The 14,578-nt window shown below is 38.2% G+C and overlaps 2 protein-coding genes across 2 annotated transcripts in view; one reads left to right on the top strand and one right to left on the bottom strand.

Moving 5' to 3' along the window:
- Positions 1-14,578, bottom strand: part of ACAD11 (acyl-CoA dehydrogenase family member 11) — a 109,089-nt gene that overhangs the window by 35,336 nt on the left and 59,175 nt on the right. Inside the window, exons 10-13 of the mRNA XM_049870877.1 lie at positions 14,098-14,175; positions 13,177-13,315; positions 7,870-7,977; positions 5,617-5,715 (exon numbers count right to left, since the gene is read on the bottom strand). Of these exons, the coding sequence (XP_049726834.1) occupies positions 5,617-5,715; positions 7,870-7,977; positions 13,177-13,315; positions 14,098-14,175 (424 nt within the window). The remainder of the gene's footprint in view (positions 1-5,616; positions 5,716-7,869; positions 7,978-13,176; positions 13,316-14,097; positions 14,176-14,578) is intronic.
- ACKR4 (atypical chemokine receptor 4) lies at positions 581-4,600 on the top strand. Its single transcript, XM_049870880.1, has 2 exons — positions 581-681; positions 3,402-4,600. Exon 2 carries the CDS (start codon positions 3,411-3,413, stop codon positions 4,461-4,463), a length of 1,053 nt encoding a protein of 350 aa, XP_049726837.1. The 5' UTR covers positions 581-681; positions 3,402-3,410; the 3' UTR covers positions 4,464-4,600.

Here is a 14,578-nt window from a genome sequence, read left to right as displayed (position 1 = left end):
GTTTTGAAGGTCTGTATGCTGGTCTTTGAAGAAGAAGGTTACAAAGAGGGCAGGAGAGTTAAAGCCCCATGGAAAGGCATAGACAGGATCAAGGACAGAGAAGGAATATGATGAAACCAAGAGGAGTCTAACAGTTTAAGTAAAATATTAAATGATGTGGCATAAAAAAATATTAAGTTCCACTAAAAATGCCTTATGATTGTTCAGAATTTAGTCTTTGATAATTGAGTCTTCAAAAAGACAACCTTCTGGGTTAAACTCATTTTTGTTTTCTTTCCTAGAAAAACTTGCTTTAGGGAGTACTTCTCTAGATGCTACTACCTACGAGTGCTCGTTAACTGTCTCTGAGCTCCAGGGTCAGTCCCTACTTCGTTTGGCCCTCAGTGCCTCAGCTGCAGGCACTTTGGCTGCAGTGGAAACTTTGAGAGGTTCGTGGTTTTTGAAACAAAATGGAATTCTTTCAGATTTGTCTCCCAGCACGCTTAAGAATTTGGATTTGACTCAGTAGGGTGGCTACAAGTAAAAGCTCAAGTGCTCACAAGGTTAAATTTCAGGAAAGCCCTCTTGGATACGAGACAAAAGTGCAGTGTAAAACGAAAACAAAAGTAGCTGGAGTTAGACAGAGAGGGCATTTGATCACGCTCTGCACTCAGGACTGCTGCCTTCTGCCGACTGAAGCAGGTTGGTTCTTTCTTCTCTCCTGACTTGAATGTGATTTTTTTTTAAAGCCCAAAGACTTTGTATATTTACTTCTGTAGAAGGAATCTTGATGCATGAAGGTTTAAATGTTTACAAGTACAAAACAAGTTACTTGAAAACAGTTGTGCACTTAAACCTTAAAATTAAAATCTGAACATAGCAAGAAGAAATTTTATTTTAATACCATAACTTGACTCTAAAACTTTGTTAATGAGAAAATCAGCTTTGCTATGTTATTTGTCTGCTTTATTTTACAAATACTATTTTTTTTTGTTCTTATAATAATTATAAAGACATTTAAATGTGTTTCTAGGTATCTGCCAAAAGGATCATTTCTGCAAATAATTTCCATTCCTACTCTTACTAGTCACATTTCCAGTAAGATTAATTCTTACTTAAGAATACCCTTCCTTAATATCCTGTATCATTTGGCTGTATTATTCTTGATTATCATATTCAAGATTTCTAGTAAGAAAGAAAAGAACAAAGTTAATATTGTGTTCATAATTGAGGCATAAGAAAATAAAGACCAGGGCAGTCTTACCAGATTGAAACTTTTCAATTAATATTCAGATAAAAATAGTTGCTTAAAATGATCAGCACCTGATTTTTGCATAAGAAAATCAGTTCTATGTAGTATCTTTCCTCAGGGACCTTCTTTACTCATTCAAAAACGTTTAGCAAGTGTAAGAACACTCTTTTGAAAATGTACAGTAATTTGGTACACTGCTTTAAAAAAGAATTATTTTCACTATTCATTCTATAAGAATATTTGAGACTCTTCAAGGACAAAAATAGTTAAAAGGAAGATAGAAAGGTTAAAGAGAAAGTGAAATTTCAGCACTATATTAAACGTTGAAAGTCATTACATACGTTTGAAAACCTGTGAATTCTGTACAATCTTATCTTAATACTATGGGTGCTGATAGCTAATATCATAAAATAAGTGGAGACAGGAAATTCCTGACATATCTCCTGTCTGTTCTAGATTATCAGCTTTATACCTGCAGGCAAAACCTTCTGTTGGACAAATATTCTCTGAGCATCTAGCATGTGCCAGGCACTCTGCAGGTAGTAAGGTTACAAACAGAAATCAAATAGTTCACACGTACCGTTGGGAAACTTAGAGCCTAGAGGGAGAAGGTAGTCTGGGAAACACATCTTTTCCATGGGCTATGGTCAGTTCTCTGAGACGTAGATAGCTCCGGATGAGGAAAGTCTTTTGGGTGAGGTGACATCCAAGTAGAGTTGAGTAAGAGTGTGCCCTTAAGGGAAGGGCAGGAAATAGTGTGCCAGATAAAGGGACCAGAATGAGCCAAGATGTAGATGCGTGCTGCGGCACAGTGTGTGCCAGGCAACTGCCACCAAATCAGTGCTGTTGCTGTGTGAGGGCATGGCACAGGGAGAGGTGGCAGGAGCCATGGGTGGGACCACATCAGAGGAAGCCCTGAACCATGCTAGGGAGCTTGGGCTGTGTCTTTCAGGTGAAGAGGGGTCACTGCTGACCTAGGCGGGGGAGTGACAGACTGGCATTTCAGAGACAGGACATTCTGGTGGCGATAAGAAAAACATTTTTGGAGGAGGCTGTGGGGGAGAGATAAGAACAGCAGGGTACCAGTTAGGAAGATATTATAGTAGGCAGAAGCGGGGTGTTCATGCCTGAAAGCAGGACAGTGAGAGTCCAGATTAAAACGAAGAGCAGATTTAAGACCTATTTGGAAGGCGAAATCAGAGGGATTTAGGAACAGATTTGAAAGCAGAGATAAAAAGAGAAGAACGATGCAGGCTTACAGCTTGGGTGTGTACGGGGTTGACGATGCTATCAAATAAGAGAATATACAATGAGCAAGTAGTAATAAGTTTTGGAAGGAAGCTGACTAAAGATGACCTTGTTTTATAAAAGCTAACTACTGAAATTGCTGAGATAACTTATTTTTAATAAATTTATAAATAAATTATAAAAATTAAAAATAAAATACATTTATTAAAAAAATGTTATTTTATTAGTTTAAAGTAGATGGAATCTTTGAGAAATCGCAAACATGTCTATGTAAAAACTAACATCCTGTGATTCTTTTCAGTTAAAATCTGACTGAATTTTCACACTTAAACAACTATTTTTAACAAAAAAGCCCTTATTAGTTTTATTTAGAGTTTAATGAGTAGAGCAACTCCCTACAAAAAAAGTAGTTTTATCTTCCTGTGTAAATTCAAGCTCCTGCACAGACTTATACCTGCAAAATGAATAATACTTAGGATAGACCTTTAAAAGTATATCCCACTAAAGAGTTTCAAAGAATGCTGACTTCAGGTTCACCTAAGGTACAGGCATAATCTATTTTCTAGCGAAAGAACAAAACGTGCTGGATGAAACGTGTTTCCTTTCAAGCAGGGCTTTGAAGCGGTTCATTCCAGCTGGAACCCCTGCCGAGCATGTGCATTTCTACAAGTTCCCAGGTGATGCTGACGCGTTGGTTAGGGACCAATTCAGCAACCTACTAGCAGAGCAGTGGTTCTCAAAATTTATTATACAGAAGAATCACCTGGGGATCTTGTTAAAATGTAGATTCTGATTCAGTATGTCTAGAGTGGAAATGTAAGTTCTCAGCAGGGGTTTGAACTGGAACAAACCGGTTTGAAGTCCTGCCTTCAAGTCTTATTAAAATGAGTTTCCAATAGCCTGTAATGTCTTTGCCATCTAGATTGGTGCCATGGCTTTGGGACACAACCAGTCAACAGACTACTACTACGAGGAAAATGAAGTGAATGGCACTCATGACTACAGTCAGTACGAAATGATCTGTGTCAAAGAAGAGGTCAGGAGATTTGCCAAAGCATTCCTGCCTGCCTTCTTCACCATAGCTTTCGTCATTGGACTGGCAGGCAATTCCGTGGTCGTGGCTATTTATGCCTATTACAAGAAACAGAGAACCAAAACAGATGTGTACATCCTGAATTTGGCTGTGGCAGATTTACTCCTACTATTCACGCTGCCTTTTTGGGCAGTTAGTGCAGTTCACGGGTGGGTTTTAGGGAAAATGATGTGCAAAGTAACTTCGGCCTTGTACACAGTAAACTTTGTCTCTGGAATGCACTTTCTGGCTTGTATCAGCATAGACAGGTATTTAGCAGTAACTAAAGCTCCAAGTCAATCAGGAGTGGGGAGACCAGGCTGGATCATCTGTTCCTGTGTCTGGACGGCCGCCATTTTGCTGAGTATACCGCAGCTGGTTTTTAACACAGTAAATGACAATGCTAGGTGTATTCCCATCTTCCCACACCACCTAGGGACATCAGTGAAAGCAGCGATTCAAATGCTGGAAATCTGCATAGGGTTTGTCGTGCCCTTTCTTATCATGGGAATCTGCTACTTTATCACGGCCAGGATACTCATCAAGACACCAAACATTAAAAAATCTAGGCCCCTCAAAGTTCTGCTTACAGTGGTTGTAGTCTTCATTGTTACTCAGCTGCCTTATAACATTGTCAAGTTCTGCCAAGCCATAGACATCATCTACTCCCTGATCACCGACTGCAGCATGAGCAAACGCATGGATGTTGCCATTCAAGTCACAGAGAGCATCGCGCTTTTCCACAGCTGCCTCAACCCAATCCTCTATGTTTTCATGGGAGCCTCTTTTAAAAGCTACATTACAAAAGTGGCCAAGACATATGGGCACTGGAGAAGACAACGACAAAACGTGGAAGAGATTCCTTTCGACTCTGAAGGTCCCACAGAGCCAACAAGTAGCTTCAGCATTTGAATGTAAAACTGCTCCGTCTCCCGCTTGGCTACACATGATTGATGCTTCTCCCTCAGATAAAACATCTGCATTATTCTGAAATTCAAATCTCAACCACTGTGGTTGCAACTTATGACAAAGAACGGGTGGGGGTGGGAGGGTGATGAGAATAGAAGCAGAGAAGAGGAAATAAGATAATAAATGGACAAACATAAAAATTAAACAACATAGGAAAATAGTAGTAACAGGCATACATAAATAAAAACACTAGGCTATGGGCTAGGCCACCTAACACAGATTAATAAAGAAATTTATGTTAAGGGGCATTTATAACTATTTTTAATTATCTAAATTTTAATATAAGGACTTTTTCTCTGCATCATTTTAGTACTTAAATAACTATGTAGTAAAAATTAATCTTTTTTTTCAGTTTCTTAATTTGCAATTTCATAAAAATCCCAGAAAGAATAAAAAACAATAAAAATATATACCATAAGCTTTTTCTGGCCTTTTTGATATATCCTGGCAAATTTTTAAAGATACAGTCTGTTTCCATGGTACCAACTTTCTTTAGCAATAATTAGTTATCCTGATAAATGTTCACTTTATCATTTACACGATAGAATCAATCTTCAGATTATCATATTTATCTAGGTTCTAATTTTTATAACATCCTAAAGGGCTCATTCATTTGTGTGACTCTGTTACTGAGTGCTGACTAAATAATTTATTAGCCTATGTATAAAGCTTCTGACTTTTCAGGTAAATACTTGTATTTTTAAGCAATGAAAATATTTCCACCACAAATGATTCTTAATAATGGGCTGATGTTTTTAAAAATAATTAAATACAAATTATTATAGTCCATGTACTACTTCCCTATTAAAATTAAATTTTGACAGAAATTACATTGATGGAAAACAGTACATACTAATATGAATTTGCTCTCTCACAAACTGTAAAAAAAAAAAAAAGATGTGTTTTCTGCTCTTAAAGATCACCTAATCAAGACGTTATTTTAAAATTACTTTCTAAATTTGAAAATGCTTTCAAAGGCAGAATTGAAAGAACTGTGATCATGAAACGAATCAGCATGTATCATAACATTGTTCTACCATAGCATCTGGCACAAAGAATAAATCTCTTGAGTGAAAAAATTATTCGGAACACTCACCACTGCTCCACCATTTCTTGCCATTAATGACATAGCTGTCGCCATCGCGCTGGATGCTACATTCAATATTGGTGGCATCACTTGAACCTACACCAGGCTCTATAAACAAGCAGAGGTCGAATTTACCAGCAGGTAGCTATCATCAGTTTGTAAAAGAGACTTGGATAAGAGAATGTAAATTCTTTGAGGACAGAGGCATTCATGTCTTTTTCATTTTCGTATCTTTCCCCCGTTCTATCGTATTCAACAAATGTGCATTGAAAGAATAAACAAAGTATTCTAGAACATTTCTGCTGAATGGTGTTCTTGGCTTCCTCGTTGATGTATGACGTAGGATATAATTAACTCACTCAATCCTTTCTCCAAGCATCAAAAGTAGATTAAAATCATTCTCTATTTTCCACAGTGGAAGTCTGTACTAGATATTGACAAGCCAGAGCTCCTCACTGTATACTTTACTATCTTAAACAATTTCTGTCTTGAAAATTTCATCAGAAGTTCTTTCACCAGTTTATATACTTTGTATTCTTTAAAGCCTGCTCAGCATTCCCATCTTCAGAAAGTGCTTGCCATGGGACACCTTAAATGACTGCTGTCCTGCATGGCACTTCAGCATTTATAAACTAGCTCTAGATTATAGTAATCCACACTTGTTAATATGTTGCTCTTTTAATCGGTCTCTCAGATATTTCATGTGTTCTATCTATGTGGCTGCAACAATGGGCTCAAGCATAGCAAGAATTGTGAGGATGGCGCAGGACTGAGCAGTGTTTTGTTCTATTGTACATGGGGTCGCTATGAGTTGGGATTGACTCGATGGCACCTAACAACAACAACATCTCTATGTCTAAAACTAGAGACACAGTTCCTTGAGAAAGGGGCTGTATACTTACCTTGTAGCCTCCAGATAGTGCTTTGCAGGTAACAAGTCATACTGTAGATACTCAATAAATGCCTCTTACTGACTTAAATGAAGACCAGCTGTGCTATTCAAAAGCCAATACAATATCATGGAGGACAGTAAATTTGACTATTGAAAACAATTAAAAATCTAGCCAGGGGCTGATGGAAATGTACCAAACCAAAGACCAAACCCAGTGCCGTCGAATCAATTCCAACTCATAGCGACCCTATAGGACAGAGTAGAACTGCCCCATAGTTTCCAGGGAGTGCCTGGCAGATTTGAACTGCCGACCTTTTGGTTAGTGGCTGTAGCACTTAACCACTATGCCACCAGGGTTTCCGATGGAAATGTAGCACTGGTTAAATGGGTGTCTACGTTTATGAGACTTATCTGTACAGTCAATATGGGTGAATTTATTACATGTGAATTATACCTCAATAAAGTTGATTTTTAAAAGAAAAAAAATATGGCCAGATAAAATTCAGCCTAGGGCTTTGAACTGATTAGTTCCAGTTTGAACCCCTGCTGAGAATTTGCGGTTCCTTCTCCGATATACTGACTCAGAGTCTACATTTTAACATGACCCCCAGGTGAGTCTTATCTACAATAAATTTTGAGAACCACTGCTCTATTAATGGTTCTCATAACTGGTCCCTAACCAGCGGCATTTGGTCCCTAACCAGCGGCATTAGTGTCACCTGGGAACTTGTAGAAATGCAAATTCTCAGCAGGGGTTCCAACCCAGAACAGACAGGTTCAAGCCCTGATTCAGTCTAATTCTAAACTCAACTATGAAACAGTGACTCTGCCCTTTGAAGAGTTCTTAATTGTACAAATGGTGCTAAACCCAGTCTTACTAACATATCCTTAGTTTTATATTGCCACACAATTATAATTTGAGCCATGTGTCCAACATTGGTGAAAGTCCTATTTGCATGGGTTTATGGAAGACTTATTTTGTAAGTATAAATATAAAATTATTACAAAGATGAATATTCTATACACAAGGGAAAACAAAAACAAAACCTTTAAATACCCACGGATGGCAATTTTAGAAATTTAAGTCAAAAGATTATGAGACTAGTTTTACCCTGCTGTTAATGCCTAAAGCAGGCTACTAAAAAAAAAAAAAAAAAAAAGCAGGCTACTAGAAAACATTATGTAGTTGTATTCTGCACATTTTAAAATGCCAATATTTAAAACTGGGCTCACAGCAGATATATTCACATTTTTGGATGCAGGCAAATTTGCTTGAAACACAGAGCCACCTGCCACATCTCTTCAGCTCACTCATATTAACTCCTGGATAAGTGACTCCACAAGGGCGAGAGCCTTGGTTTGCTATTTACCTGTCATACAGAAGCAGGAGGTAATGCTCCCTTGAAGAAGAGGCTCCAGCCACTGCTGCTTCTGTTCCTCGCTTCCATATAGGTGCAGCACCTCCATGTTCCCTGTGTCTATACATAATAAGAAAAGGCATTTGTTTTGCATTTAAACATTTACCAAATATGAAATCTACAACTTTATGTAGGTAAGACAGACATGGGTCTTTTTTGTTGTTGTTGCGGAAAATATACACAGCAAAACGTACACCGATTCAACAATGTCTACATGAACAATACCTTGACAGTGATTACATTCTTCAAATTGTGCAGCCATCCTCAACCTCTCTTCCCGATCTGCTCCTCCCTTATTGACGTAAACTCACTTCTCCCTCAGCTTTCTACCTAACATTTTGAGTTGCTGTTAGCAATTTGATTCCATATAGTAAGTACAGACATGCATCTTTTTAAAGCAAATGCTTGTAACAAAATTATTTTGAAAGATCCAGTAAAAATAATACTGATGGCATGCTGTACAAAGTTACAAGTATATAGCATTCGATGTACATTTACTCGATTTATTCTGAATTACAGGCTCTTGTCCAGTTCACCCCCATGGAGCGTGGCTCTAGGAGCTCTAGCTCAGTTAGGACTGAGGAAAACAGCTGACTGGCCTAAACCTTGCCTGCTGTCTCGCACCTTTGCCCTGCTAGGAGTGACTGCAATGCTCCTGGGGAGTGATTCACGTTTACATGCTGTACTGAGACTCCATCCCTTAAATCTACGTGTTTCTCAAACACACCCTGTTCTTTCGAAAACTTCCACATGTCTGGCTGGTTCAGGCGTTTTCTTAAGTGAAATTCTACTTGGCATTTAAACATAAATTCCTGTTTATGAGTCACCTTCTCTGGGAAGAATCTCTTGATTACTCAGCCAGAAATATCTCCTTCTTCTGCACTCATATGACCACTACTGTCTCTTTACCTCTAACACTGCTCTTACTGATGTGTACTCCAGGGCACTTACGAAAGGGCTGGACCATCTCTTTAGGGTGCTAAAAACAGAATCCTCACACGGGATTAAAAAATGGCAATAGATAACTTCGAAGACCCTCTCTGACCCTCAGAGGGTGCCGTTCAGCACCTGAGGCTGAACCCACTGTACTATCACCCAGGTACAAGAGAATGTTTCAGTGAACAAAAGGCTCTAGATGGCTTTCTCTAATTCTTATTCCAAGGAAATGTCTAAACACATGGTCTAAAACCTTTTCCTTTAGTACTGATTACCCATAAAATTTTTAAGAAGAAATTCTCAGTATCACCTCTGAAAACAACTTTAAGGATAGTTACTGAAAGGCCTGTGAAGACCGAATTAAGCCGAAGCTAAATCTCTCAGAATATATTTGTGCTTTGCTCAGATACTCCTAATTCAGCCAACGTTATACTAAAATTCATAAGATTCCTAGTAGACTAATATAAGCTTAAAATTCTTTTTGACTAAGGAAGAAAATAAGTCTTAAGTTATCATTAATGAAGTTAATTATTTGCATATAACATTTCTCATTATAGCTCAAATGAGGTAAGTATTGAATAAAAATTTCCCAGAAATTACCAGTTTATTCCGAGAAGCTGGCAAAGTAAAGGTATCAATTATGGTTTGGGAAAAAGGCCTAGACAAGTTACTTCTACAAAACAATTTTTTTTTTCCATTTAAAAAAATCAGCACAAAGGCTCAGAAAATTTTCCACTGATAGCTTTAGGATTAAAATTGTTATTTTCAACATTCCAATATATAATACTGCATGATTCACTGAAGGGCAGAAAAAAGGCGAGCTGGAGGAAAAAAAAAGGCATGTTTCCCACACGCTTTTACAACTATTTGGGAAATTATTTGGACTGCACAAGCAGAAATTCATCTTTTTACATTTCTGAAAGTTCACAAAGTATTTAATAGGCATCAACTACATTCCCTTCTTCATCCATTTTGAAAATGCTTCAAAAACACAACCCCCCAAGGCCTTCATGAGGTTATCTCCACATGAAGAGAAAATGCCTAGCTTTCTACTTAAGTTTCATTTCTTGTTTGCTTAAGAGAGTTGTTGATCATAACTTAGTTAAAGAAAATGTAGTTGCGTGCCCAATTTTAAAACTTCAGCGGTCTGGTGATATCATTTAGATGCTACAATTGATAGGCTCATGAAAGTTTAATTCCCATTTCCATGACCATCTAATAAAAAGTGAGTTCACAGGTCAAATGGAAAAACAATAGCAGAGCTGTGTCCACAAAGGAAGTCTTGTAGCATTATTTTCATATTATGATCCATTGAAGAGTCACGAAATCAATTTAATGGAATATGGCTACTATTTGCTTAAAAATGACAGAACAAAATCAAATACATAACACAAAAGTCGGTAGAACGTATTTGAGTCCGTTGCATGTAGTAAGGGAAAGTACTGGCTCATGGAACCTTTGCTTCAGTAGTATACAGATATATATATATATACACATACACACACACATTTATATATGTACGTATATGTGTGTGGGAGCCCTGGGGGCACAGTGGTGAAGTGCAGGAAGGTTGGCGGTTCGAACCCACCAGCTGCTCTGCAGGAAAAGATGTGGCAGTCTGATTCTGTAAAGACTATTGTCTTGGAAACCCTACAAGGCAGTTCTGCTCTGTCCTACAGGGTTGCTATGAGTCAGAATTGACTCAGTGGCAATGGGTTTGTATGGGCCTGTATGTGCATATATACATAAACACACACATACAACTACATATATTACATTTTGGGTCACAATAGAAAATATATTTATTATGTTGTTGTTGTTGTTAGGTGCCGTCGAGTCAGTTCCAACTCATAGCAACCCTGTGGGCAACAGAATGAAATACTGCGCCATCCTCACAATCGTTGTTATGCTTAAACCCATTGTTGCAGCCACTGTGTCAATCCATCTTATTGAAGGTCTTCCTCTTCTTCGCTGACCCTCTACTTTACAAAGCATGATGTCCTTCTCCAGGGACCGATCTCTCCTGACAACATGTCCAAAGTACGTGAGACATAGTCTTGTCATCTTTGTTTCTGAGGAGCAATCTGGTTGTACTTCTTCCAAGACAGATTTGTTCATTCTTTAGCCAGTCCAGGGTATATTCAATATTCTTCTCCAACACAATTCAAAGGTGTCAAGTCTTCTTTGGTCTTTCTTCATCATCCAGCTTTCACATGCACAGGAGGCGATTGCAAACAACAGTGTGCTGCTACTTATAAGGTTTTCACTGGCTAAATCTTTTCAGAAGTAGACTGCCAGGTCCTTCCGCCTTGGTCTGGAAGCCCAGCTGAAACCTGTCCGCCATGGGTGACCCTGCTGGTATCTAAATACCGGTGGCATAACTTCCAGCATCACGGCAACACGCAAGCCCCCATAGTGTGACAAACTGACACTAAAAGACTACCAGTTCCCTTTTACAATATCATGCTATCTATGCAGCGTGATTTACTAGCCTATACAAATGAAATGAAATCTCTAGAAACTCTGTAGATAGATTACTTTTACAATAGCCTTATGATTTGATTTCTACAGCAGTAATTTGGCAAGTGTTAGGAAGAGGAAAAAGCATGTCAGGGGCAAGTTCAACCATCATCAGAAGTCTACTAACTATCTTAAGAGCTCCAAGGAAATGATAGAGTCAAAGTCCAACGTGGAGCCACTTTGTTAAATCCAGACTGCATTTTTCTCTCAGAAGTACAATATACTCCAATATACCTATTTGGGGGTAGTTTTGCCCTGCATTAGCCCTTTTGGGGACAGCTTCAGCAGCAGAGCCATATGATAAGCACAAAAGGCAATACTGAGGTCTGACTTGTGCAGGGAGACTTTAGGGTATCATACTATCATCCTTCTACTAAAAGCAAGTGTTAGTCCTTGACTGGCTGCATCAGAATAGCTAGGGTGTCTTGGGGAAAAAAAAAAAAAGATTCCGAGGGTCTACCCTAGACCTGTTGACTCAGAATCTCTAGGGATAGTTTCTGGGAATCTGGATTTTTAAAACATTCCTTAGGTGGTTCTTCTGGAAATCCAGGCTTGAAAACACATCGTATAGACTATATTCCAGGTTTACTCCTTTCATTTTATCTTTCTAAGGAAAAGTTGGCCTCTTCCCTCATCATTCCAATCAGTCACACCAAAGCCCTTGGAATCATCCTTGACTCCTCTATTAATACCCTATATCCAATCAGGAAATCCTCTTGGCTCTGCCTTCAAAATACATTTAAAATCTTTCCTTTTCTCAAGCCCTCTGCTGTTACCAACCTAGTCCAAACCACTGTCATCTCGCACCAGGATTATTACAATAGGCTCCCTGCTTCCCTTTTCCCTCCTTCAGTCAATTCTCAACATAGCAGCCAGAGTGAATCTTTCAAAACTGAAGTTGCATCTTGTCACTCCTCTGCTCAAAATCTTCCAGTGGGTCCCCATTTCTCTACCCGATAAGGCCCTAAGTGATCTGGTGCCATTTACTTCTCAGGTCTCTTCTACTGTTCTTCCCTTAGCTAGCCACTTTAGCCTCCTTGGCTATTCTTGGAATACACCATCCACACTCTTGCCTTAGGGCCTTTACATTTTCTGTTCCCTCTGCTATGAATATGCTTCTCCCAGATATCAGCATGGCTAACTCTCTCACCTCTTCAAGTCATTGTCAAATGTCACTCTTAATAAAGTCTATGCTAACTATTCTATTTAAAACCCTATATCCTTGTCCCCCAGCACTTCAGAGCCCTCCTACCTGCTGTTTTTTTTTTCCAATGTACTTTCCATCTTCTAACTTACTATATAATTTACTTGTTCTGTTTATTGTTAATTTTTGTCTCTCTCCATTAGAATGTCAGCATCACAAGGACAGAGATCTTTGTCTATTTTATTAATTGATGTATCCCAAGGACCTAGAACGGTGCTTGGCACATAGTAGGTGATCAATAAATAATTGGCGAATGAATGGGGAGGTAGTGAGGCTAACCAAAAGACATGGAACTCTCTACCCATCCCATCTAGCCATGGAAATGTCCAATCTACCACCAAGATTCTTAGGTTGCCAATCCCAGTGGTGGCAACTTCTAGTCAACAACACTCTTAATGTAATAAGGTTTAACAAAAGAATAACTTGATGAGAACTTTAAATCCACTTTTTATATTTAAATCAAACTAACCAAAAATAAAATTATAGACAAATTTATAAATCAATGACTTTGAGTAGAAAAACTTTCTTCTTGTCATAAAATAGAAAAACTTTAAACACTGCTCAAAATATTAAAAAAAGTTTTTATATCATATAGAAACCTGGTGCTTGGCAGTTAAAGACATCTGGAGCGAAAAAGCATTTTCCTGTTTCTTCAGCAATCAAGGCATAATCCACCTGGCTGAGTCCGCTTATAGCTGGCAAAAACAGGTTCCAGAGGCCCTCCGCCTTGGCCATTTCCTGTTGAGGTGACGGGCATGCCAGAGTGATTATAATTTAACATGACCTAAAGTAGTTTATGTTCAAAAGATATTGGTATTTATGCTTTTTGAAATTTAGAACAGCAATGGAGCTATTTATTTCATTGTATCCTACAGTGTGTAAAACTGATTACTAATTCCTCATAAAACAACAGTTTGACTGTAAAAGAAATGCCTGTTCCTCCAAGCTTCCTTAGATTTGACTGAAAAACTAAATGTGCTTACTTGAATACTTCCTATTCAATCATAGCCTTTACAAAATCTCCCACATTTGGGTATAATCATGCCAAATATACTGTTTTGTGCCATTCAATTCCTCACATTGCTGTTAAGATTTGAAAACATGAAATTTGGATTAAGACTATGTGGGACAAGGGCCCTGCCCTGACTTTAGCCTCAACTTAGTAACAGCTGGCAGTAAGTAGTGTTGACCATTTTTTTCTTTGAACAGCTGTAAAAGGGTGTCTTCATCATTTATCATATAAATAACACTATGTAGCCTAATTTTTATGTTAAAAAAAAAATTCCTGTCGCGTTGATTCTGACTCACAGCAGCCCATTACAGAATACTATATTTAAACTTTCCCCACTAGTGGGTTCAAGCTGCTGAACTTTCGGTTAGCAGCTGAGCGCTTAACCATTGCACCCCCAGGGCTCCTTACTGTTATAATCTGTACATACACAACAACAACAACAAAATAAAGTCTCAAAGAAACATTTGTGTATAATTTACAATGGTAAAGGGTTTCTTATTTTTCTTACCTTGAGCTTATCAATCACTAAAGGTTTTCTCCACTTATCCACAGAATTTCCATTTTGAACATAGAACTCAATTACCTCCTTAAAGTAATAAAAGGAAAAAAAGTTAATTAGCTAAAGTTAAGTCAAAGTAAACAATGCCATAAACTGCTAATAACCAAAGGAAACAATTTTAGGTGAAGAATTTTTTTCAGACGTTGTCAAATCAGTAATATTTCTTCTTAAAAAAAAAAAACACAAACATAAGCATATAAAATTCTGAAAGTTTGCTGTTCACAAATTATGCTGCCTCTGTATTAGACAATACCAAAAAAAAAGGAAAATCAAACCAAACCTGTTGCTGTTGCAGTAAATGCAACTCATAGGGACACTATAGGACAGAGGAGAACTGCCCCATAGGGTTTCTAATGAGCAGGCTGGTGGATTCAAACTGCCGACCTTTTGGTTAGCAGCTATAACTCTTAAACCCCTGTACCACCAGACC

The sequence above is a fragment of the Elephas maximus genome, chromosome 27 (genome assembly GCF_024166365.1).
Source record: "Elephas maximus indicus isolate mEleMax1 chromosome 27, mEleMax1 primary haplotype, whole genome shotgun sequence".
Classification (NCBI taxonomy): Eukaryota; Metazoa; Chordata; class Mammalia; order Proboscidea; family Elephantidae; genus Elephas; species Elephas maximus.
This window is presented reverse-complemented; position numbering and strand designations above follow the sequence as displayed.

Excerpts from the sequence above, each read along its gene's own strand:
- ACKR4 (XM_049870880.1), top strand. The coding sequence starts at position 3,411 with ATGGCTTTGGGACACAACCAGTCAACAGACTACTACTACGAGGAAAAT.